The 24,991-nt window shown below is 36.0% G+C and overlaps 1 protein-coding gene across 2 annotated transcripts; it reads left to right on the top strand.

Annotated features, from left to right (window-relative positions):
- The first annotated feature begins 290 nt into the window (after positions 1 to 290).
- Positions 291 to 21,015, top strand: LOC131153757 (subtilisin-like protease SBT2.4). Of its 2 annotated transcripts, XM_058106204.1 has the most exons (10): positions 291 to 691; positions 1,611 to 1,755; positions 3,391 to 3,809; positions 3,951 to 4,046; positions 4,308 to 4,377; positions 13,685 to 13,967; positions 14,675 to 15,015; positions 15,103 to 15,370; positions 19,934 to 20,206; positions 20,314 to 21,015. In XM_058106204.1, exons 1-10 carry the CDS (start codon positions 510 to 512, stop codon positions 20,730 to 20,732), a joined length of 2,496 nt encoding a protein of 831 aa, XP_057962187.1. In that variant the 5' UTR covers positions 291 to 509; the 3' UTR covers positions 20,733 to 21,015. The 2 variants fall into 2 exon arrangements, with proteins under 2 accessions (XP_057962187.1, XP_057962186.1); XM_058106203.1 differs by having other exon boundaries at positions 14,675 to 15,370.
- Positions 21,016 to 24,991: the final 3,976 nt, after the last annotated feature.

The following is a 24,991-nucleotide window of genomic DNA, read 5'->3' on the forward strand; positions in this document are numbered from 1 at the left end:
GGAAAAGGATTTATCCAGTTAATTTCAGCTAATCTAATGGATGACTTGGTTTGCTATTGTATTGTGTATAAATTGATCAGAAAATATGAAGTTTAGGGGTCTCACTGTTCCTTGGAAATGATGGAAACAGGTGGACGACGAAAGCTGTAGTATATGTGTGTGTGTGTATATATATAGTCATGGAAAGAGAAGCATGGTCTGCGGGAAATTAATTATGCCAAAAAGGTAAGGGGTATAGAAACAGAAAGGCCGAAAGGGGGGACGGTTACTTAAAATTGTTTGGGGCTGATATCACTCTCTGTCTTTCTCCCCGAGAATCACTCCTGCAATCAACTTTGTTCACATTTTTTGAGAGGACTAGGGATGGTGTGGAAAAGCATTTTTGTTCACGTTGGCTGTGCAGTATAAGTTAGCCATGCCCTTGATTAATTTTAACATATAAAATCTGCTGTATGTATGTAGGTCTGTGTAGCAGGTCCTAGTTTGCAAGTAGAGCAGTAGAATTAAAGATGGCATTGCTAGCCGGATCGTTTGCTTTGTTTCGTGAATGCATGGTGTTGCTTCTCTTTGCGACCCTCGCAGCTTATTGCTTTGCTGAAGAAAGAGCAGTTTATTTGGTTCTGGTGGAAGGAGAGGCAGTTGCATTCCGTCACGGTTTTGAAGAAGGAACAAGTTGGCTCAATCCCAACAGGTGATGAGAAGCCCACCAAACTTTTAATTAGTTTGTCTTTTAATTAATCGCCATCAAAATTAAAATGACATTCAATTTTTTCCTTACAAAATTTGTGTCTAAATTTTTATTAATCATTTGAAATTTATTGAAAATTTAAATATCTAGCAAAATTTATACTATTGAATGAACTTGAGATTCAAATCCAAAGTGGAGTTTTTCTCTCATTTTATTTTCTTCCTTCAAACAAAAGATTAGTATGATAGATTTTGAAATTAAACTTAGATGTTAGCAACATCTTAATGACTATTTATGTGTAAATTATATGTATTTATATAATTAACAAATAAATAATATAATTATTCACCTTATAGACAAATGCTTCTCATTGATGTATTTTATTTATGATATTTTAGTTCTAGAAGTTTCATTATCGTGTCCATCAACAATTTCATAAGTAATGTAAAAGAATTTCATGCTTCACTTCAATTTTCCCTAATTTTTAAATTTAAAATCCGAGCTAACATCAGCATTTAATCTTATGTACTTTTGAAGGTTAAAAAATTTAGTTAAATCAAAATCAATCATTAATACCTTCTGATAAGGAGTACTTGTCTTTATATATAAACGTATACCCCACAGGAGAGTTGAAAAGCTCTCTCTCTCTCTCTCTCTCTCTCTCTCTCTCTCTCTCTCATGTGCACACACAATTTTTTCTCTTGTGAATGTATAGGTGGATGTGACATTATTGCTTAGGATTACTATCTAGCTGAATAATTTATATCTCAAGAACTAAAGGTTGAATAATTCCATACAATGTATTTATCATTTATAAAGATTAAAAATTCATAGTTTATTTTCTTTTTGTCGATGTATATTCATTCTCAAACATGTTACTTCTTGCATGCATGCATGCATGGGATACGATGGGTTACGTTAGTGAATCGTCAAAGGCTCATGCAAATGACCTGGTGAATTCCCATGACCAACTTTTACGAAGCACTCTAGATGCCGGCTGCTACAGCAAGCTTTACAGCTTCAAACACATCGTTAATGGCTTTGCCGTCCACACCACCCCTTCTCAGGTCATCTCCTTCCCTCCCCCTCCCACTTTAATTAACTTGTTTTTCATTTCTCATCGCTATTGTATATTACACTCGTTTTGTTTCTATCACGTGGGCTTGTGTACTTTTAACAAATTTTTTTTTTTCATTAAATCAAAGTCATCAGAGCCGCCGCTAACCCTAGGTAGTACCCCCCGAGTCGGTGCCCTTGGCCTCAACTTTCGTCTTCGATGTCGTCATGAGCATCTGACAAAATATTCCGGCTCTTATTTGTAGACTCCATCGAGAGAAAAGATCTTGGTAAAGAAAAAATGTGAAAGACAAGGTTTGAATTTATTGGAGTTGATGATGCTCATGCAACGGGTGGAATTTGTTTTATTATCAAACTAGCTACCAAATTTGTTTTCTCACAATCCATGTTTAGCAAGCTAACTATGGAATTTGTTTTTTCACAATCCATATCTAGCCGTCATTTGTTTTTTCACGATCCATGTTTAACAAGCTAACTATGGAATTTGTTTTTTCATAATCCATTTTTAGCGAGTTAGCTACGGATTTTATTTTATTTTTTTTTACTCTTTTACCATCCATGTTTTATAAAGTTAACCATAGAACTTGTTTTTTCACTATCATGCAACACATGGAATTTTTTTTATTTCCAAACTAACTATGAAATTTCTTTTCTCACAATCCATGTTTAGCAAGCTAACTATGAAATTTATTTTTTTCACAACCCATATTTAGCAAGTGAACTACGGAATTTGTTTTTTCACAATCCATGTGTAACAAGTTAACTATGGAAATTATTTTTTCACAATCCATATTTAGTGAGTTAGCTATGGAATTTGTTTTTTTTATTCTTTTATGGTCCATGTTTAGCAAGTTAACGATGGAGTTTGTTTTTAGTTTTTGGTTACTTTTTTTGAAATATTTGTGTTTAGTAAATTAACTAGGGACTCACTTTTTATAGATTCTAACTAATTAATTATAGATAATCATCTAATTATTTATGCAAATGATGGAGTGGAGGAATGAGATAATTAAGCATTTCCTTAATAACCATGGCTCGCATTAATTGCACGTGGATCTCTTTTTAGAGTTTGCTCGACATGACTCTTAGTTATTTTGCTAACAATTAACTACACTACATGTACATACTAACTTTATCATGAACAACAAAGTTTTCACCAATAAGCGTTCGATTACCAAGTGAACTAATTAATTATTTAGATTTGCATTTAAATTTGATCATGGAACCAAAAAAATATCTAAATATAAAACACATAAGTTAAAAATTTACTTCATTTGATAATATTATTTCTAACGTAAATTAGTATGATAGCTACATGATACAACTAGATATGCATTAATTAAAACTTGCTTAATAGAAAATACTCTAGAATTAAATAGAATAAATAACAAAATTAATAATTAAATATTCATTAGAAAATGCTTATACTTTTAATTTAAAAATAATTATATATTATAACATATTAACTATTAATGAAATATAACAATACAAGCTTATATATAGTACCTATAATGAAAATGAATATCCAAATACAATCAAATGACACTTATGACTTTTAGTATTATCCAATTAGTCCATTATTAACACTTACTAAAAAGTGCTTCCAAATGATTTGACAATATCAGGCTGAGAAGCTGAAACATGTGAGTGTAGTGAAGGTGGTGGAGAGGGATAGGGGAATAAAATTAATGACAACCTACACTCCCAAGTTCCTAAAGATACCTAAAGCAGTGTGGATGGAGAAGGAAGGCGGCGGAGAAATGAGAAGCACTGATGGCGGTGAAGGGGTCGTGATAGGTTTTGTAGATACAGGCATCAACCCAGTGCACCCCAGCTTCGCCTTTGATCCCACCTCTCATCATCGCGGCGGCGGCGGTCGTCGCTTCTTCACTGGCGCGTGCGAGACTGGTCCTCGATTTCCCCCAACTTCGTGCAATGGCAAAATAGTTTCTGCCAGATTCTTTGCTGCCGGGGCTCAAGCTATGGCTCCTCTCAACTCCTCTGTCGACTTCCTCTCCCCCTTTGATGCGGTTGGACATGGCAGGTTCACTTCGTAGACTTGTATCTCATGCCAGTATCGTGTCTCCTCTACTAAAACATTATCTCGTGTAAACAATTTGACTATATTAAAGTGTAAACGACAGTTCTACGCATCTACTCAAAGAAAGAGTGTGTTGCTTTTCAGCCATGTGGCTTCAATTGCTGTCGGAAATTATGGGACCCCTGTGGTTGTCGATTGCTTCCTCTATGGGAGAGCTAGCGGGATGGCGCCACGTGCACGGTACGTAAGACTCTATGTGTATGCATGTATGCTCTCGAAAAATCTCACTCGTAACATATTAAATTTTGAGTATTGGATTTATAAATTTATGTAAGTTTAAATAAATTTAATATAAAATTATATTATATATATATATATATATATTAAAAATTCAAAAGCTCAAATTAAAATTTCAAAAGTTATACTTGCAAATATGAACTCCATAATTGATTAGTATGGTGCCATAATCATGAAGTGATGCTTATCTTCGTGTGGAATCAGAATTGCTGTGTACAAAGCTATATATCCAAGCGTGGGTGCTCTAGCAGATGTGGTTGCAGCAATTGATCAGGTAAATTTAATTAATTAGCCAAATAAATATTAGCAATTCAGATAACATTTTCCGTATTTTCCTTTCCTTATATTTTTTCATGAAAAATCCTCGATCCAAACGGGTTCTAAAAATATGGTGGATCAAGGATTTTGATTGGATAAAGAAAAGGAAAATAAGGAATTTTTTTTTATTACATGTTCTCTCCGTACCAAATAGCAATAAAAATAAAAATTTATTCTAACATAATTAAAAATTAAGGAAAGTTAAAGGTTAATGATTGATTCATAAAATCAAACTTTTATTCAATGATTTGGTATATATTTTATTATTTATTTATTTATTTTCTTTGTCATATTTTTTGATAACTAAATGTGAAAAAGTGAATTTTGATGGGTGGAGGGAACTCACTCAATCATTGGTTGTGATTGAACTCAGTGAGGAATTGCACACAAAAACACTTAATTGAATAAAATCTGAAATATGTAGAGGACATATCAAAATACAAAATCTCTCTTCTTCTCACTGGTTACTCTCCCTCTACACCACATACATATTACACACACACATCTATATATAGTAATGGATTGGAATGGTAGGTGAAAATCAATTCAAACAAGTAGGCTGGTTGGTGAAGGTGGCTGGAGTTGGTGAGGTTGGCTGCCTACTCTCTACTGCAAATTCAACAACAGTGGGCTGAGATTGGAGGAGCTACCACCGCCAAATTTTGCTGCACCCTCAAGTTTAATCTTCAACATCCCCCTTAAACTTGACTCTCCTGACTTTGTCATTCTGAGCATTGTCTTTAATCTTGCAAAAATATCATGTCTGAGTGGCTTTATGAAAATTTTAGTAATCTGATTATACGTTCTGTAAGATATCAGCTCCACGTCTTTTTTCTTGACATGCTCCCTGATAAAAAGATACTGAGTATCAATATGTTTGCTTCTTTCATGGAATACTAGATTTTTCGCAAGTGCAATCGCTGATCAATTATCGATGTAGACTTCTGTGGGGTTATCATGAAGATATCCCAAATACTTCAGTACATTACTGATTCATATACCATGACAAACAGTTGAGTTGGTAGCACCACACTCAACTTCACATGATGACAATGTTACGATGTGTTGCTTCTTTAATGACCATGTAAACATTGTATCTCCCATGAAGAATGTGAATCTAGTCGTGTTTTTTCTTTCATCAAGATCCCTTCCCCAATCGCTATCTAAATAGCCGATAAGTTTGCAATCACTTCTTGATGAATAGAACATACCATTAGTGATGGCACCATTAACATAGTGGAGTATCATCTTCGCTGCATTCAGATGAGACTAGTCATGAATCTCCATGTACCTGCTAACAAATCCAACTCCATAAAGTGTGTCTAGTCTAGTGCATGCCAAATACCTCAAGTTTCCAACCAAACTTTTGAAATATGTGGGGTCGACATCTCCTTGCTTATTCTTTCTCAACTCCAATCCCGTTTTAACCGGAGCTGCCACAGGATTGTGGTTGTCCATCCCAAACTTCTTTAGTATTTCTTTTGCATGGTGGCTTTGGGAGATGAAGATTCCCTTCTCATTTTGCACTACTTTTATGCCAAGGAAATGAGTCATTTGGCTAATATCCGTCATTTCAAATTCTTTGATCATGCTCCTTTTGAAAGTGGCAAACATCTTTGGATTGTTGCCGATAAAGATCAAATCATCAACATATAGATAGGCAATCATCATGCTTCTGTCTATTTCCACTTTCATGTATAGCACATGCTCATAGGGACACTTTTCAAATCCACTTTTTTTTGGAAAGTCAACAATCCTCATGTTCCACGCATGAGGTGTCTGCTTCAAGTCATAGAATGCTTTCTTCAGCTTGTACACTCTATTTTTTTTTTGTCCTTCTTCACATATCCAGGTAGCTAATCGATATAGATCTCTTCTTCTAGAAAACCGTTCAGAAAATACTGATTTCACGCCTAATTGGTAAATTTTCCATCCATTTTATATAGAGAGTGAAATTAGTAATCTGATAGTCTTAAGTCTAGAAACCAGGGCAAAGATTTCTCCATAATCAATCCCTTCTTTCTACCTGTAGCCCTTGGCGACAAGTCTTGCTTTGTATCTTTGGACTTCTCATTCAGTGTTCTTTTTGGTCTTGTAGGCCTATTTCACACCAATAGTCTTGTGGCTCTTTGGGAGATTTGTCAGCTCCCAAGACTTGTTCTTCTTGATGGAGTGAATCTCCTCATCTATCGCTTGTCTCCATTTGTCTTCTTCGTTAGCCTCCTTAAAGCTAACTGCGCTAGTCAACAACAAACAATATAAAGTAATATACTCTTCTATAGGTTCTGTATTTTCATATAGGTCAACTAGGGTATGGGCTTCTCTAGGCCTCATGTATGAGATTTCCACGCTCAATTGGTGATGGAGCTTCATTCCTTTGTGGTGAATGGAACCGTGTGGAGGTGTCTGTAGTTCGGGAACTTGTAACTCGATAGCCACTTCTCTCATCTGTGTGGATTCTTCCCCTTCAAGCGTAAAATCTACATCTTTGGAAGATTCAGCTTGGTCCCACTTCCAGGATTCATTTTCTTCAAAAATGGAATCCCGTATGAAAATGAATTTCTTGTTGATGTGATTGTAGAGTCAATATCTCATGGTGCTATCGCCATATCCAACAAGGATACACTTCTCTCATTTGTCTTCCAACTTTGTCTTTCTTGCCTTTGGGATCTTGGAATAGGCTATGGAGCCAAACACTCTAAGATGACTCACACTGGGCTTGTGATTACTCCAAGCTTTATATGGTGTGTTTGTATCAACGTAGGACACTTGTTGAGTGGATAAACTACACATAACACTGCTTCTGCCCAAAAAATTTTGGGCACATTCTTATCCTTTAACATACTCCTGGCCATGTTAAGGATCATGCGGTTCTTTCTCCCAACTACACCATTCAATTAGAAAGTGTAGGCCGGTGTGAACTAGCTTTGAATCTCTTGTTGCCTAAGAAATTCCTTGAAAGCTTCTTCCTTGTACTCTCCTCCTTGGTCAGATCAGAGTGACTTGATGCAATAGTCACTCTACTTTTCCACGAGAGTTTTAAACTCTTTGAATTTATCGAACACTTATGACTTTCGTTTCAGGAAGTAGACCCAATTCTTCCTGCTGTAATCGTCAGTGAATGTGAGGAAGTGAATGTGAGGAAGTATTGGTTCTGTCCATTTGAAAATGATTTTAATGGACCACACACGTCTGTGTGTACTAGCTAGAGTGACATGGTTGATCTCCAGTTGGCTTGCTTTCCAAAACTGTTTATGTGTTGTTTGCTCAAAACACAGCTTTCACATATTTCATTCAGATGCTGGATGTTGGCTAATTTGTTCACCATCTTCTTGCTTCCAACTTGCTTTAAGCTTTCAAAGTTGAGGTGTCCAAACCTCAGCTGACACAGCCAATCTTTGTTGTTGTTGATGGTGCTTAGACATCTTGGCATATTGTGATAGATGGAAAAAGAGAACATCCAATTCTTTGCCATAGTGACTCCAATGACAAGCTTATCTCAAGCGTCTGATATCACCATCTGCTTATCTCTAAGGTTAATTCGGTAGCTTTTCTCCACAAGCTGTCTGAGACTCAAGATGTTGGTCTTCATGTCTGGCACATAATAGATGTTGGAGATGAAAGCGTGGTCTCTGATTTTCTTCTTGATCAGAACATCTCCTCTCCCTCGGACTGGGACTTTAGAGTTATTGCCAAAAGAGATCTTCCCTTGAACTTTCTCATCAAGTTCAATGAATAGGTTCTTTCTGCCAATCATATGGTTGTGGCTCCAGAGTCAAGGTACCAAATACTTTGGTCCTGGATTGAACTATGCGCCATTAGCATCAAAGACTCTCTAGCTACATCTTCAGTTTCGGAAAGGTTAGCCTCATCACTAACCTTTTCTTGTTGTCACCCCCAATACTCATTGCTATAGTGGCCAAACTTATGGCATTTATAACACTCAATGTTTCTTTCGTCAAAAGTCTGATGATTGTTGTAACTGCCACCTCTTCTTCCATATACTCTTCCTTGTGGGACATTATTCTGTTGTCCTCGTCCTCCTTGTCTGCCTCGGTCTCCTCCTCTGGATTAAGTATATCCAGGTTCTCTTCCACGAGATCCTCGATCTTGCATTCATCCTCAGTGCAACGTCCCCTCTTTCTTATGTCTCTCATCAGTCAAAGATAGTTTTGATTGTAGGACTTGTTCCAGTGACCTACCGTCACTTCTTCTGTTCACCTTCTGCTTATGAGCTTGCAAAGATGCTATGAGCTCTTTTACATACATGGTCTCCAGATCTTTCATTTCTTCTAGAGTGACGGCTATGTAGTGAAATTTTGGATCCAAAGATCGCAAAATTTCTCACATATCCTCATGTCTGTGAGATTCTCTCCATTTCTCCTCAACTAGTTCGTGACAACCATTACTTGAGTATGGTACTCGTCAATGGACTCAGACGACTTCATTTGCAAGGATTCAAATTCACCTCGTAGAGTTTGGAGGCGAATTCACTTCACTTTGTCGGCTCCTTTGTATGTCTAGTGGAGAGTATTCTAGAGTTCTTGGGATGTCTTGGCGGAAGCGATAATTTTGAAGGTGGCCTCATCGAGGCCGTGGTAGATAATGGACTTGGCTTTGCAGTCCCTTTTTCTATCGGCGTGGAGGGTCGTTCGTTGAGCATTATGCATAGATACTTTAGCTTATTTTGATGGGGTTTCTCTTTACCCATCTTGAACGATGTCCATGACATACTGAGCACCTAGTAGGCTCTCATTTGATTGCACTAGTTGTTATAGTTGTCCTTTTTCAGCTTTGGAATGACCACTTGTACAGTACCGTTCGCCATTAGGTTTAATATGTATCAAATCTAAATGTTGGGGATGGATTTTTTGGAAAATCTGATGCCACCAGTTTGTTTTGAATTTCGAAAAACCTTAGGAACCAATTTTGGGTTGCAAAGAACCGATCTAAATACCACTAATCCGGATAAAGAATATTTCTGAACCGATTTAAGCTGGCCGATTTTTCTTAACGGAGATAAATGACGTCAGTTAACACCGTTAGGGCCATGTGGCGGCTTCTGGGTAAGCCACGTTTCGGTGGCTAGACGCGGATCAGTCTGCTAGGTCGGGTCGTGCTTGCGATTCTGGATCCGGGTTGCTGGTTGCTGGGTCGGGTCACAAATTGGGTTTTTGGGTCGGATCATGTCACTCGGGTAAAGACGATGCGTGCGGGAGCGCAAAGCGTGTGAATTGCTAGTCAACAGTCTTGTCGGCGTGTGCAGCACGTGAAGACGACATTGAATTGGCTGGTGTCGCGTGTGAGTGTGTGGGAGGTTGCTCAGACTCCGTTTGAGTCGCAGTTTTCACTTATGGACTCATCTCGACGCAGTCTATGATTAGAAATTGATTTCGAGCAACTTCAAACTTGGGAAAAAAATTTGAATTCCCCTCTGTTCACCTTTGTTTGGCGAATTCTGGCAAACCCAATACTCCAATATCACTGATGGGTGGAGGGGACTCACTCAATCATTAGTTGTGATTGAACTAAGTTTGTAATTGCACACAAAAACACTTAATTGAATAAAATCTGAAATATACATAGGACAATTCAAAATACAAAATCTCTCTTCTTCTCACCGGTTACTCTTTCTCTATACCGCATACATATTACACACACACATCTATATATAGCAATGGATTGGAATGGTAGGTGAAAATCAAATTCAAACAAGTAGGCTAGTTGGTGAAGGTGGCTGGAGTTAGTGAGGTTGACTACCTACTCTCCATTGCAGATTCAACAACAATGGGTTGAGGTTGGTGGAGCTGCCACCGTCAAGTTTAATCTTCAACAAATTCCACTATATTTTCATTTCCTTTCCCTAATAATTTTCAGGTTTCAAACGTGGCCTAAATACTTTACCTGGAAGATATTATTATCTTATAGTAATGAAAAATATCATTTCAAATGATACCACATAATCGCTTAACTTAGGTTTGTGTCTTCTTATTACATGGCTTATTACTTGAGTTGTCGAATATCTACAACACTAGCTAATTCCATACATGTTACATGGGAAAGGAATGGAATAGAATAGAATGGAATCGTATTTCTCATCCAAATTTTTATTCTCTTTAGTTTTAAATTTTAATTTAATTCCATTCTTATTTCATTCCATTTTACAAATAACTATAACGCAAATTTAAATTCCGCATCCACTAGTGGCATTACAGCGAGATGACCAACCTTCCCTCCTTTAATCCATTACTATATTCATTCCAAAGTTAAATGATAAGAACTTGTATATAAATCTCTTATTTTCTAATTATTCAGAATGTCTATTCAAATTTAAATTTAAATTCAAATTCAAATTCAAACTCAAATTCAAATTCAAATTCAAATTGAAACAAAAAACCGCATCAATATCGTAGGGTTTTTCCTATTTTTTGCCACTGCTATGCACACACCACAACTGTGCCTCCTTCTTAGATGAAGCTATATTAGACTACAGAATCCTATGCCTACATGGCCAGAGTTCACATGCTATGAATCATGTAACAAACAATTGCAATCAGATTACAGAATCCTATGCCTCTATAATCGGAGTTCACATGCTAAAAAAAAAAAAATCGCAATTAGATTACAGAATCCTATGTCTCCATAACCGGAGTTCACATGCTACAAATCTTGTAATAAACAATCACAATCACAAAACATACATTCGTATGACCATAATTGCCAGACAGAATGCTGTCAAATAGAGGTTAGTGCATACACACTTTCTACCCTAAGCATGCGTTGGTTTGATTTTCGAAGAACATGATATTATTATCCGTATATAGTATCAACCGAGGCTTTGATTCCAATTGATGGAACTTGCTAAATAGCTCGAAGATCCGATTGTAGTGTATACGGATAATAAAGAAAATTTGATCTTGCAAACTCTAATTACGTGATTAGGATTATACCTGCGAGATCTGTCTGGTTTGATCCTAAATCTGCAAGTACGAAAACTAGCTATTGAAGATGACCAGAAATCTTCTACTGTATTCCTTGAACACGTCTTGCTTATGAGAGAATGGACTCACAAACAGCTACTGGGGTTTTCTTTTCTCACAAAAACATCTACCTCTGTAAGAGTTCGCACATCTTACCTAACTACTGAATGGAGCACGTGTATATAGGCTACAGTAGGGACCTCTGGGCAAGTATGACTAGAGCTTTCCACGTAATAAAGAATTCCTAATCTGACCCGAATTCATCCTTAATTGCGTTAATTATAATTCATACCACTAAAGAATTAAAATTGCACTCCATGTCATATTCGAAATTAAATTTAAAGCTCCTATTATTAAATGCTTATTTATCTCCTCATGTAAAAATTACAGATACCCATCTATTAAATTAAATTACTAACAATTTAATTAATTGACATATTAATTCCCCGAGACCTTTCACTTAACTTATTTGATGTGTCAGATTCAAAATCCACCTGCAAGGTTTGACACAATCAAAACTTATAAGCTTCCTCAAAGGGGTATCATCAATCCCGATACCGGGACATGGATTCCATCAATAATTAATGTTCACCATACATATAATGTCATCACCCAACTCACTGAGTTTGTTAACCCATGAAGAATCTCACTCTTATATGAATCAAAGTAATAAACAATATATGCACGTGTCCAATAATCATATCAAGATTAAGAGCATAAGCACTCATAATAACCATGAGGTATTAATTATTTTATATAGTCAGTATAAAAGCAATTACCCTAAGACGATCTTATTCAATACACACAAAGTGTACCAGCACAAGGAGTTGGAACTGTACCATTCTCAATAGTTAAGACAGACCTATTAAAACCTTGAGCTACAGTCCTAACAATGGTGTGTCCAATTTCATTTAAGACTGTGAACAATAAACTTATATTTTATAAGAACTGATGATTTAATCTTCTGTGTATAAGTCGTACTCTACACACTAAATCATCTACTATATAGAATAAAAGACACACATGCATAATCATTAAATAAATAAAGTCAGGCAAATATTGCTCCCAAAGATTCTCATCAAAATGGAATAACTAAAGTTATTAATAAATACCAAAACCAATTACATGAAGCATGTAGCACTTCTTTTAGTATAAATGCCTAACAGATCTTCCCCTCTGTAATGAATCTTGAGCTCCATTGAAGAGTTCCCAACTAGTGGACATCTTCTCTCCATCTCTTCCCCCCTATGTAGTTACAATTTACCACTTCTGTTGTGCAAATTAATGTGCAGTGAAAAATAATTGAATCGTGCAATGCAGCAACTGACCATGAACAATACGAAAAACACAATTACACTTAGATAATAAGGAAAACAAATAAACAATGACACATGCATGAGTTAACATGGTTCAACAATGTGCCCACGTCCACGGGAGCAAGTAGGGGCCAAAATTCACTATATCTCAAAATCAGGGTTAAAACATTGTCTATATGCTAACCCTACATGTGCAAAAGGATTAGGAAGTTCCCCAAATAATCTTGTATAAATCTCGAAGGTTTTGCCTCTAAATTCCCAACCTACTAATCTTATCAATTCAAAATTCAAAAATAACGTCAAACAAAACCGTCGATGGTTTCAACAAATCATCAATAATTTCTTATTGCAACTGAAACTGTCGTTCAAACCGTCGACTGCTTCTTTTTGTAGCCTAACTTCCTTATTTTTTCTCAACATGCTTTCTTTGTACATGTGTCCCACTCCATATGAGCCACATACTCCAACAACTACATAGATCTATGTTTATATTTATGTATGTGTATATATATATATATGGAGAGGTTTATGAAAGTTTTGAAGTATTAAGTTTTGTTTGAAATAAGAAAAATGTGAAGTGCTAAAGAAAATATGGAGAAATCCACATTTTCATATTTGGTTATTAAGAAAAGTAAGGAAAAAAAAAATCAAATTAATGACTAAAAATTTAATTTTAAGAATCATTAATATTTAATTTTTTAATTTTTTAATTAAAATTATTTTATTTTTAGTATTATATGGTATAGAAAGAAAATATAATGAAAAATAAATTTTCTTTGTACTTTTTTTTCGGTTTAACTATCCTAAGGAAGGTTGCATTCTTTTTTTATTAAATCTCATGGAAGATAAGTATCTTTTATCCTTATAATAATAATAGGACTAATTAATTATTATTACTTTAATTTTTTAATTATTTATTTGCTTTTAAACCTGCAATTCACGAAATCATATTTTCATTAATGTGCAGGCAACGATGGACGGAGTTGATATTTTAAATTTGTCAGTTGGACCAGATGGGCCGCCGAAGGATACAATCACCTTCTTAGGGGTGTTTGAAATTGTCATGCTATTTGCGCGGAGGGCCGGAGTTTTGGTGGTGCAGGCTACCGGAAACCACGGCCCCGACCCTTCCACTGTCGTGGCTTTCAGCCCTTGGGCTGTTGGAGTTGCTGCTTCCACCACCGACAGGACCTACACCGCCGCTCTCCTCCTCGGAAACCGTCTAATAGTTGCCGGCGTTGGATTATCAGGTACTCCATCCCATCATAAAAATAGTATATTATTATTTGAACACATTAATGTCATATTTGATTTTAAAAACATAATAAAATATTGAATGAAAAAGTATGAAATCAAGTAATAATTTCAATTTTATTTCCTATCATTCCATTCCACTAGTATATACCAAGCATACCTTTAAACGAGCAAAATATGTTTCTCATTTGAATGGATTTATTTTGTTATAAGCCTTCATACCTTTAATTTTATTGTATTTCTCTTTGAGCTTTTCTTAGTTTGAGTAAAAAAGTCGAGCAGCCATTTAGATAATAAACAACTTCGAACAAATTCTAATATTGAGCTGTGAACCAGTACTTATGATCAATTTGGTTCATTTGCAATTCTACTACCCATGATTGAGTAATGACTACTAATGATTTGCATGATATTGAGTGATCAAAAATAGCTTTTGTTTAAGGAAGAGTCAACTCAAAATTTTAAAAATGTGCAGGTTTCATTTGTGAGTTTGTCCCATAAAAAAAAATCAAAATGAAAGATGAATTACTTATATATCATGATACAGTCCAAAACTCAAAGACTCCAATTTTTGCATCAAGCGGATGCTCATTCATGTATATTACACTCGTACTAGAATTTCATTGTATTAACATTTATAGTTATATAATTATTTTTTGTTTGAAAGGCAATAATTATGTTGATTAATATACATTGTCCATAGGACGAACTTATGGGAATAGTTCATGCCAATATAAGCTAGTGTTGGCGAAGGATGCCATCAAGGCAAATTGGACCTCGCCCAAGAGTCCAGAGTACATGGAAGAGTGTCAATATCCAGAAGCACTGGAGCCTGCAATAGTGCACGACAGTGTGGTGATCTGCACCTTCTCGGCAGGATTCTCCAAAGGGACCTCCACACTCACCGCCATTATTAACACTGCAAAGCTCCTAGGATTCATGGGCTTTGTTCTAGTCGCCAACCCCACCTATGGTGATTTTGTCGTTGAACCCATTCCTTTTTCTGTTCCAGCAATTATGATCCCAACGGTAGCCAGTGCAAAGGTACATTTTATACAAGCAGTATACCTACAGAGGTGCAAAAGGAAATTAAATCTTTATGAAATAAGATTGACCATGCCTTTGCTACAGATTATAGTGCAGTATTATAATCAGCATACCTACAGAGGTGCAAAAGGATTTGCTACCAGATTTGCAGGGAGAGCAGCCATTGGCGAAGGAAGAGTTGCCGCGTTCAAGGGGGCAGCGCCGATTGTTAGCAGATTCTCATCGAGGGGACCCGATATCATCGATAGTGCTGGAAATCCTGCTGATGTGCTGAAGCCCGATATTCTGGCCCCTGGGCACCAAATCTGGGCAGCTTGGAGCCCCCTCAGTGTTCTGGATCCCATCCTCAATGGTGAGTTTTTTGTTTTTTAAATAAAATTGAAAAACTTTATTGATATGCCCTAACTTGACTGAGGAATAAGATAGCAATTGGAAGATTATAGATAATGAAAATAAAATCCTCACAGAAACAACACTAAGAACCAATCAAATCAAGACAACAAATCCAAACAATTCTAACTAAGAAACAAGTGTAAACAGGCCTTCAACTCAATGGTGAGTTGAGTATTGAGATCCATGTAGTACTGTTCCTAATACAAGCTTAATTAGGTGTCCACTGTCCAACCAATTTTTAACATTTTTTATAGTGCCAAATCACCTGCATGTGCTTGTAAGAAAGAGTGTAGCTAGGCCGGAGAGAGAGATATAGTTTTTCAATTATGCAAAACTTCTAAAGAAATCTTTACCTGGGTATGGGCTGATATAGTTCTATAATTAATTACACCTTGTTTCCTCAATTGACCATACATATGTTGAGATTAATTTGAATTATTGTCTTAGTTCATGTATGTGCAAGTTCAATGTTAGCATCTTAATTGTGGTCCATTTATTAAATAATTAATTGATATTTATGTAATTAATTGGATTCATGAAACTTGATGTTCAAGAGTCATGTTTTGTACCTATAAATACCCCCTTTGTACTCAAGTTTGGGATCAAGTGAATACACATATCTCTTCCTTCTATTTTAACAAAGTGCTATGAGAGCGATTTCCTTTGAAAGATGGCGAACAATAGTGGAATGTATTCATTTCAATTTCCTCATCTTACAAAAGAAAATTATGAAACTTGGTGTATTTGTATGAAATCGGTGCTTGGCTCGCAAGATGTGTGGGAAATTGTAGAAAAAAGTTTCTTTGCCTCAAAATGATAAGGATGTTTTGGCTAAGACAAGGAACAAGGATCAACAAGCCCTCACCCTCATCCATCAATGTTTGGATGGTTCAATGTTTGATAAGGTGGCCAATGCATCCACCGCAAAGGAAGCTTGGGAAATTTTGCAAAGCTCCCTCCAAGGAGTTGACAAACTAAAGAAGAATATGTGACTCCAAACATTATGAGATGTTTTTGAAGCTTGGAATCTGAATCAATTTCGGATTATTGTTCAAGGGTGAAGGTTGTTGTGAATCAAATAAAGAGATATGGAGTTAAAATTGAAGATGTTTGAGTGATAGAGAAAATTCTTCATTCCTTAACTCCAAAGTTGGATTATGTGGTTTGTGTCATGGAGGAGTCCAAAGATCTAGACTCCATGACGCTTTTGAATGTTACAATTGTCACAAATTTGGGCATTATTCTTGGGAATGTTATAGTGCTCCTAATGATGTGGACGAGAAAGCCAATCTAGTAGATGGCAAGCAAGAAATCGTATAGCCTACTTTGTTACTAGCATTCAAAAATGAGGAGAACGATGACACAAAAATTTGTGGTTCTTAGATAATGGGGCAAGTAATCATATGTGTGGAGATAAAGAAAAATTTGTCACGCTTGAGGAGAAGGTGAATGGAAATGTTTCATTTGGAGACTCTTCAAAGATTCAAATATGTGGAAAGGGTACCATTTTGATTCTTTTAAAAATATGCGAGTCATATTCTTATTAATGATGTCTATTATGTGCCTAAATTGAAAAGTAACATCTTGAGTTTGGGAAAAATCCGCAAAAAGGGGTCTGAAAGTCACATGAAAGATCGATACTTTGGCTTAGAGATAAAAATGCTAATTTGATTGCTAAAGTGATCATGCCGAAATATAGGATGTTTATGCTAAATCTTAATACAATAGGAGCAAAATGCTTGGAAGTGAGCGTGAAGAATTGAAACATGGTTGTGGGACATGAGACTTGGTTACTTGAATTTTGGAGCACTTAAAGTCTTGGGTGAAGTTTTCCAAAAAAAGCTATGTCAAGAGCAACGGAGCTACTTCAACTTGTTCATACAAATGTGCGTGGACCAATCAATCCACTGTCATTCAGTAAGAATAAATATTTCTTACTCTAGCTTCATTGATGATTATAGTAGAAAAACTTGGGTTTATTTCCTCAAGCAAATATCAGAAGCTTTTGAAGCATTTAAAAATTTCAAGGCTCTTGTGGAAAATGAAAGTGGCTACAAAATTAAATATTAAAGGTTCGATAGAGGAGCCAAATTGACTTCCAACGAATTTAAGTAATTTTGTTAATTACATGGAATTCATCGTCCTTTAACGGTTCCAAGATTGCCACAGCAAAATGGTGTTACGGAGAGGAAAAACATAACTATTCTTAATATGACTCGATACATGTTGAAAGCAAAAAATATGCCCAAGGAATTTTGGGCAGAAGCTGTTTCTTGTGTAGTTTACTTGTCTAACAGGTGACCAATGAAGAATGTAAAAAGTCAAACTCCGCAAGAAGCATGGAGTGGAAGAAAGCCTAGTATTGCTCATTTTTGGATCTTTGGAAGCACTGCATATGTTCATGTGCCACAACAAGAAAGATCCAAGCTTATTGATCGTAGTGTTAAGAATGTCTTAATTGTCTATGATTTAAATTCCAAAGGGTACAAGTTGTACAATACAAGCAATGACAAGATCATTGTAAGTCGAGATGTTGAATTTGATGAAGAAACAACGTGGAATTGGGAGGCACAAAAAGAACAAGCTTATGATTTATTTCCGTACTTTGAAGATGAAGAGGAAGATAGCATAATGCCTATACAAGATTCAACTCCACCTCCTTCTCCTACTTTCTCTATTCATCAAGAAAGTTTAAGTGATAGTGGATGAAAAATGAGGAGTATTCTTGATATTTATGATGAAACCAAAGAAGTCACTAATTATGAAATGAATAATTTGTTTTGTCTCTTTGTAGACAGTGAGAAGTTAAGCTTTGAAGAAGCTACGGAAGACAGAAGGTGGAGGCAAGCCATGGAGGAAGAGATCAAAGCAATTGAGAAGAATGATGCTTGGGAGTGATCAACTCTTCCCAAGGATTATGAAGTTATTGAAGTCAAACAAGTCTACAAAATAAAAATAAAAAAAAATAAAAAATAAAAAATAAAAAAAACTCAAAAGGAGAAGTGGAGAAGTATAAAGCAAGGCTCCTTGCTAAAGGCTACAAACAAAAACATGGAGTAGACTATGAAGAAATTTTTGCACCTATTGCTTGTATAGAGACAATTTGATCGTTTGTTTATTTCTTTGGCAACACAAATGAAATGGAAGATTAATCAACTCGATATAAAGTCTACCTTTCTAGATGGCTATCTTGAATAGAAAGTTTATGTTGAACAAGCAATTGGCTTTGTGGTTGAAGGATATGAAGATAAAGTGATCTTGAGGTTGAAAAAATCATTGTATGGATTAAAGCAAGCACCAAGAGCATGGAATAGTTGGATTGATACGTACTTCCAAAAGAATGGGTTTGTTCGTTGCCTTCATGAGTATGCTCTTTATGTTAAAAATTTTGACAGCGGTGATATTTTGCTTGTTTACCTTTACGTGGATGATCTTATTTTTACTAGTAATAATCCAAGCCTGTTTGAAGATTTCAAGAAACCTATGTCACTTGAGTTTGAGATGACTGACATAGGGCTCATGTCATACTATTTGGGCCTTGAAGTGAAGCAAATAGAGGATGGATTTTTTATTTCAAAAGAAGGCTATGCAAAGGAAGTATTGAAAGGGTTCAAGATGGTTGATTGCAATCTTGTGAGTACACCCATGGAGTGTGGAATGAAGTTTTCAAAATTTGATGATGGGGAGAAGGAAGGAAGAGCCTTCCATGTACAAAAGTCTTGCAAGAAGTTTAAGATATTTGACATGCACGATGCCTGATATTCTTTTTGCAGTTGGGGTATTGTGTCATTTTATGGAAGCTCCTTCTTCCACTTATTTAAAAGCTACTAAATGAATTCTTCAGTATGTAAAAGGTACAATTGATTTTGGGTGCTTGTGCTATTACATGGAATTCTAAGAAGCCATCCATTGTCACACTTTCTACGTGTGAATCCAAATGTATGGCTGCAACTTCTTGCACTTGTCATGCTATTTGGCTTTGGAGTTTATTTAAGGAATTTCACTTGCCAATAAAAGAAGCTACTAAAAATTGCATTGACAACAAGTCCGCACAAGCACTAGCGAAGAATCCGATTTTTCATGATCAAAGCAAACATATAGATACAAGACATCATTTCATTAGAGACTGCATTACTAAAAAGGAAGTGGAGCTCAAGTATGTGAAGACTCAAGATCAAGTTGCTAATATTTTTACGAAACCTCTCAAATCTGAAGATTTTCCGAGGTTGCGAGCAAGTCTAGGAGTGAGGAAGAAAGGTTCAAATTAAGGGGAAGTGTTGAGATTAATTTGAATTAATACATTCATGTGTCTTAGTTCATGTCTTTGCAAGTTCAATATTAGCATCTTAATTGTAGTTAATTTATTAAACAATTAATTGAGGTTAATGTAATTAGTTGGGTTCATGAAACTAGATGTTCAGAAGTCATGCTTTGTACCTATAAATACCCCCTTTGTACTCAAGTTAGGGATCAAGTGAATACACACATCTCTTCCTTATTTTTTAACCACCTCTGCTTGCAGGATACAATTTTGCACTAGTATCTGGTACCAGCATGGCAACACCTCACGTGGCCGGAATAGCAGCGCTCATCAAACAGCATAATCCTTCATGGACTCCTTCGCTAATTGCCTCTGCAATCTCTACCACTGCAATCAAGCATGACAAACATGGGCAACCCATACTGGCACAAGGATCCGATATTAGTAGCTTGAATCGTGCCAGTCCTTTCGATTTCGGTGCTGGCCTTTTAGATCCAGCTCGCGCTGATAATCCGGGTCTGGTTTTTCCATTAGGTAAGTCCTGGGAACTTTTTCACTAGTGCAAGTAGCTTATTAATTCAACTTGCGTGATCAGTTTTTGACCTTGGTTGAGCATATGATAATATTTGCTCCTATAGCAGGATTCCAGGACTACATCAGCTTCCTGTGCTCCTTACCCGAGAATGACCCAACTATGATTCGAAATGCTACTGAAGAATCGTGCAGTAAGCCACTTAGCAACCCATCTGACCTGAACCTTCCTTCAGTGACAATATCAAAACTAACTGGATTCAGATTGGTACGCCGAAATGTCATGAACGTAGGCAACAAGCCAGAGACATACTTATTCTCAGTGCTACTACCCGAAGGGGTCATAGTTGGCATGTATCCACCTTGGTTCACCATAGGTCCAAGGGAAACCCAAGATTTGGAAATACATTTCAATGTGACCCAAGCAACGGATGAGTTTAGCTTTGGTGAGATAGTTCTAACAGGAAGTTTGGATCACATTGTGCGGATGCCTTTATCTGTTCTGCCTGTTTCCATGTCGCACAAATGAGAGATGGTAGCTTTCGTAATTTCAGGGGATTGGAGACTATTTTCAAAGTGGATAATGCAGAACAAAGGTCTAAAGAGAAGACAACGACAAATTATATGGGATTTGCAGATAGTGCAAAGTAAATTTGCTTTGGAATTATTTGACAAATCACAATAGATGGTAATCAGAGCACTTAAATAGAATGTCCCTTCAATGATCCAAGAAAAATGACAATATTCCAAAAAGAAATTCACGCAATACATAATGCAATGAAATTAGTACTCATTCATAATTTGTCCAAAAAGCTTATGATCACAAAGATTAGCACAAGCATACAACCCCTTTGTTTCTTGAAGATGCAGTAAAAAGAAAATAACGTAAATTTTATGTTCATGGCAGTACAAAGAGTACAATGCCAATAACAATATATTGTAATTTCAAGAACAAACCAGGACTAGTTGGTGTCATCTACTGCATTCTTTTGGATAATTATTATCAATAGGAGGTTGGCTGCATCCATCCAAAGACAAAAAATGCTTTGTTGGAGATAATTAGGTTTTATAGGATGCTACAACCCTGTTTGCGCGGCCAAAATCCAGCATAGTATAACATTGCACATCCAAATAAAAGTGGCATCAATCAAACCTACTTCCCTAATCATAAACTCAAAAACCATCAGCAACTCCCGTTGATGGGCTAGCGAAGAATATTATAACAAAATATTCACAAGCAATCCTCGAGGCTTTTAAAAAAGAAGAGAGGCAAGGGCCCTTCAAGTTCAAATAATCAGAATAACAACGGATGTCCCTATAACAAGTGGTAGCAAGCTCAAATAAATATAATGAAGAAATGAATATTTACATCTTGCGATTTGGCATTATATTACCTGCCAAGGCAAAAACAAATCTGTAAAGCACATGTATGCTTTACTGCGGGGATGCTTGTAAATGCCCCTTAGTATTATCTCAATTAGTCTATTATTGACACTTATTAAATTCAACGCTTTTTCTAAAAAAAAATCCTTCTTTTTAAGTGGTTCCAAATGATTTGAAAATCTCAGGCTGAGAAGCTGAAACATGTGAGTGGAGTGAAGGTGGTGGAGGGGGATAGGGGAATAAAATTAATGACAACCTACACTCCAAACTCCTAAGCTCCTAAAGATACCAAAAGCAGTGTGGATGGAGAAGAAAGGTGGTGGAGGAATGAGCAGTGATGGCGGTGAAGAAATCGTAATAGGCTTTTTAGATACATGCATCAACCCAATGCACCCCAGCTTCGCCTTTAAGAACACTTCTTATCATCGTGGTGGTGATCGTGGTCCCTTCTTCTCTGGTGCATGCGAGATGGGTCCTCTTTTTCCCCAGCTTCCTGCAATGGAAAAATAGTTTCTGCCATATTCTTTTCTGTCAGGACCCAAGCTATGGAACTGAACTATGAAATATTATTCAAGATAAACATTATGCCATTTCCAGTGATACAACCAAACTTTGATGCAAGTGCCTTTTCTTTCCTCTATTCCTCCTTATCAACTAGTATCAATTATACAAAAACAACTTAATTTTCTCTCCCCTTTATATTTGTCTTAATGATGACAATTCTACCAAACTTGTTGAGTGATGAGAGGAACTAATTAAGAACCTATATATAGTGTTGTAAATGTCTCGATCCAAACACGCGCGCGCGCGCACACACATATTAATTATAATCATTATATATATTAAAGTCCCCTTTGGACAAACCAAAGCGGTCCAACTCAATAATTTTCACTTCATTGATTAAATTAATTAAGCTCTAATATTACTTGCTCGGAGGAGCATACGATGTTCCCTAAAGCTTTGGCATTCCATATATTAGTCAAACACATTGCTAAATTTACAGCAAGAAAGTGTGGCCACTGTATACATAATTGGCCCATAAATACGACAATACTATCGTTTAATCCAAAGGAAAGATGCGAAGGGATATCAGATAATATTGAAGATGGCAAGAGACTTCCTTCATTCCCTTGCTCTAGTACTGGATGGTGAAAGTAATTTTGCAATTGAACAATACAAAAATACAATCACATAAATTATATGAAAGTAATAAAACAATTATACAAAGGACTTACATGGTTTAGCAATACCTTCGTCCGAGGGAGCAAACGGCTATAATTTTACTATCTTGTGTCCAAAAGACTTAGATTTACAACATACAACATTGTATATATGCTAACCCTCTTCAATCCTGTTGCGACGTCTCGGGAGCGAGGTGCCTCGAAGAGGTGAGGGGAATAAAAATAGTGTGATTTTTGGAAAATTTGGAATTTGGAGTCGCCACTAAACTATTTTTTCTTGGTGTGGTTAGAACACTTAATTATTACTCAATTAAAAGTAATTTCGGTCTACGGATACCAGGATTAGGATCGGGAGTTCGGTTCTGTTAGGGGAAGGTATTCGCACCCATTATGCACCCGTTTTACCAACGGTATCTAATTAACTAAGAATTATCGCCAAATTGAATTTTAATAAACCTTAGTTTACTCATTTTTAAATAAACAAATAAATGAACAAATATAGATAATTAATAGAATATAACCAAAATAGGGTGTCATTTAGGAATGTCTAATAGACCCCCAAAAGAGGGGATCTAGTTAGAAAAATCCTAATCAGAGCTAATACAGGTGAGATCTAAAAATGCACATTGCCCTTTTTATAATCATATAGACACACCCACAAAAAAAAAAATTAAAAAAAAATCATCTAAATGTATTTTTTTAAACATTCCCGGGTTTTTCAAAATCTTTGTAGAGTTTTTCAAGCCATCTTTAACATTTTTTTTAAAACAAACTTTCGGGATTTTTTCATAGGGTTTTTTTTTTTTCTTTTAATAAAGATAAACATAATAATAGACTAAAATACTAAAATACCACAATATATGTTGACCTCATAGGTCACACCCGGTTTTGATAATAACAAATACTCAAATATTTGATGGCTATTTAGTTTATGTGCAAGTTTATATTTGCAAATACTTTGATGGCACGTGAAGTAGAGCATGAAGACCCTGAAGACTATATTATGTTGTATTTCAATTCATTTCTCATTTGGGTCTGTAATAATTTAAGTTCAAGGGTCTGTAATAATTAATGTTTTACTTGCATGGTAGGATAGATAAGCTCAAAAAGACCTAGACTGACCTTAGGTCCACCATGCATGTATAAATGAGTGCCTTATCAAATTTAAGTTAGTCATCATATGAATAGGGGCAACATTATAAAGAGAAAAAGACCTAAAATGCCCAAATTGGCATGTTCGGTCAACCGAACTTAGTTACACCAAACTCCCACCGAGTCAACAAGTTGACCTCTCAATCAATCGATCAGAAGTATATAGGCAAGCTTTGGTCAACCGAACCTCCCTAGGTAACAAGTTGACCACTCGGTTGACCAACCGAGATTATATGGGCAACGCGCTGGTCGATTGAACCCCCACGTGGGAAATGTCAACTGCCCAGTCGATCGAATCTCGTAGTTCAAAAAGACCTAGTTGACCGAACTGCGCGGATTTTGAAAATAGCCCTTGAACCCTGCAAGTCCAGTTGACCATCCTTTCAGTTCAAATTTCTCCCGGTCGACCGAACCCAGCCACTTGGTCAACCGAACCTTAAGTTTGGTCGACCGGTGCTCTCGGGTTGGCGAGAATTACCAAGGTTAAAACCTAGTTAAAATTTATTAATCTCAATTAAACTTTTTCAAAAATGGCTAATATGTATTGAATGGTTATAATTTTGGGAAATTATATATATACCCCCTTATTTGCAAAAATTAGTCAATAATTAACAATCTTAATTAGTAAAAATCCTCTAAAATTCAAAATTCTTACTTCCATTTTTAAGTCTCCTACACTCATTCTTACTCCCTTTATTGCTTAAATCTCTTTGTAAGTGTGCTTGAGTGTTCTTCTTATAGGCTTAACCTCTCTCTTGTTCTTCTTGATTGAAAGTATTTTATTAGAGAGCAAAACTTTAAGTTTCCTTAGGAGACTTTGTTAATAAGTCTTCCTTAAGAATACTTCATTGAGCTTTTGGGTTTTGCATTGTCATTGCAATACTCAAAGAGTTCACATTGGATTTTTGTTGCTAAAATATTTTACAAATCATTTTAAAAATATCTCTTGTGCTTATATTTGAGAAATACATTTTGAGATATTTGCTTGAGTGCTTGTGATCTTTGCTGCTATATCTTGTGATTGAGATTATCTTCTTAATAAAAAGATCAAATATTTTTTTACAAATCATTG

This window comes from Malania oleifera, chromosome 4, assembly GCF_029873635.1.
Source record: "Malania oleifera isolate guangnan ecotype guangnan chromosome 4, ASM2987363v1, whole genome shotgun sequence".
Lineage (NCBI taxonomy): Eukaryota > Viridiplantae > Streptophyta > Magnoliopsida > Santalales > Ximeniaceae > Malania > Malania oleifera.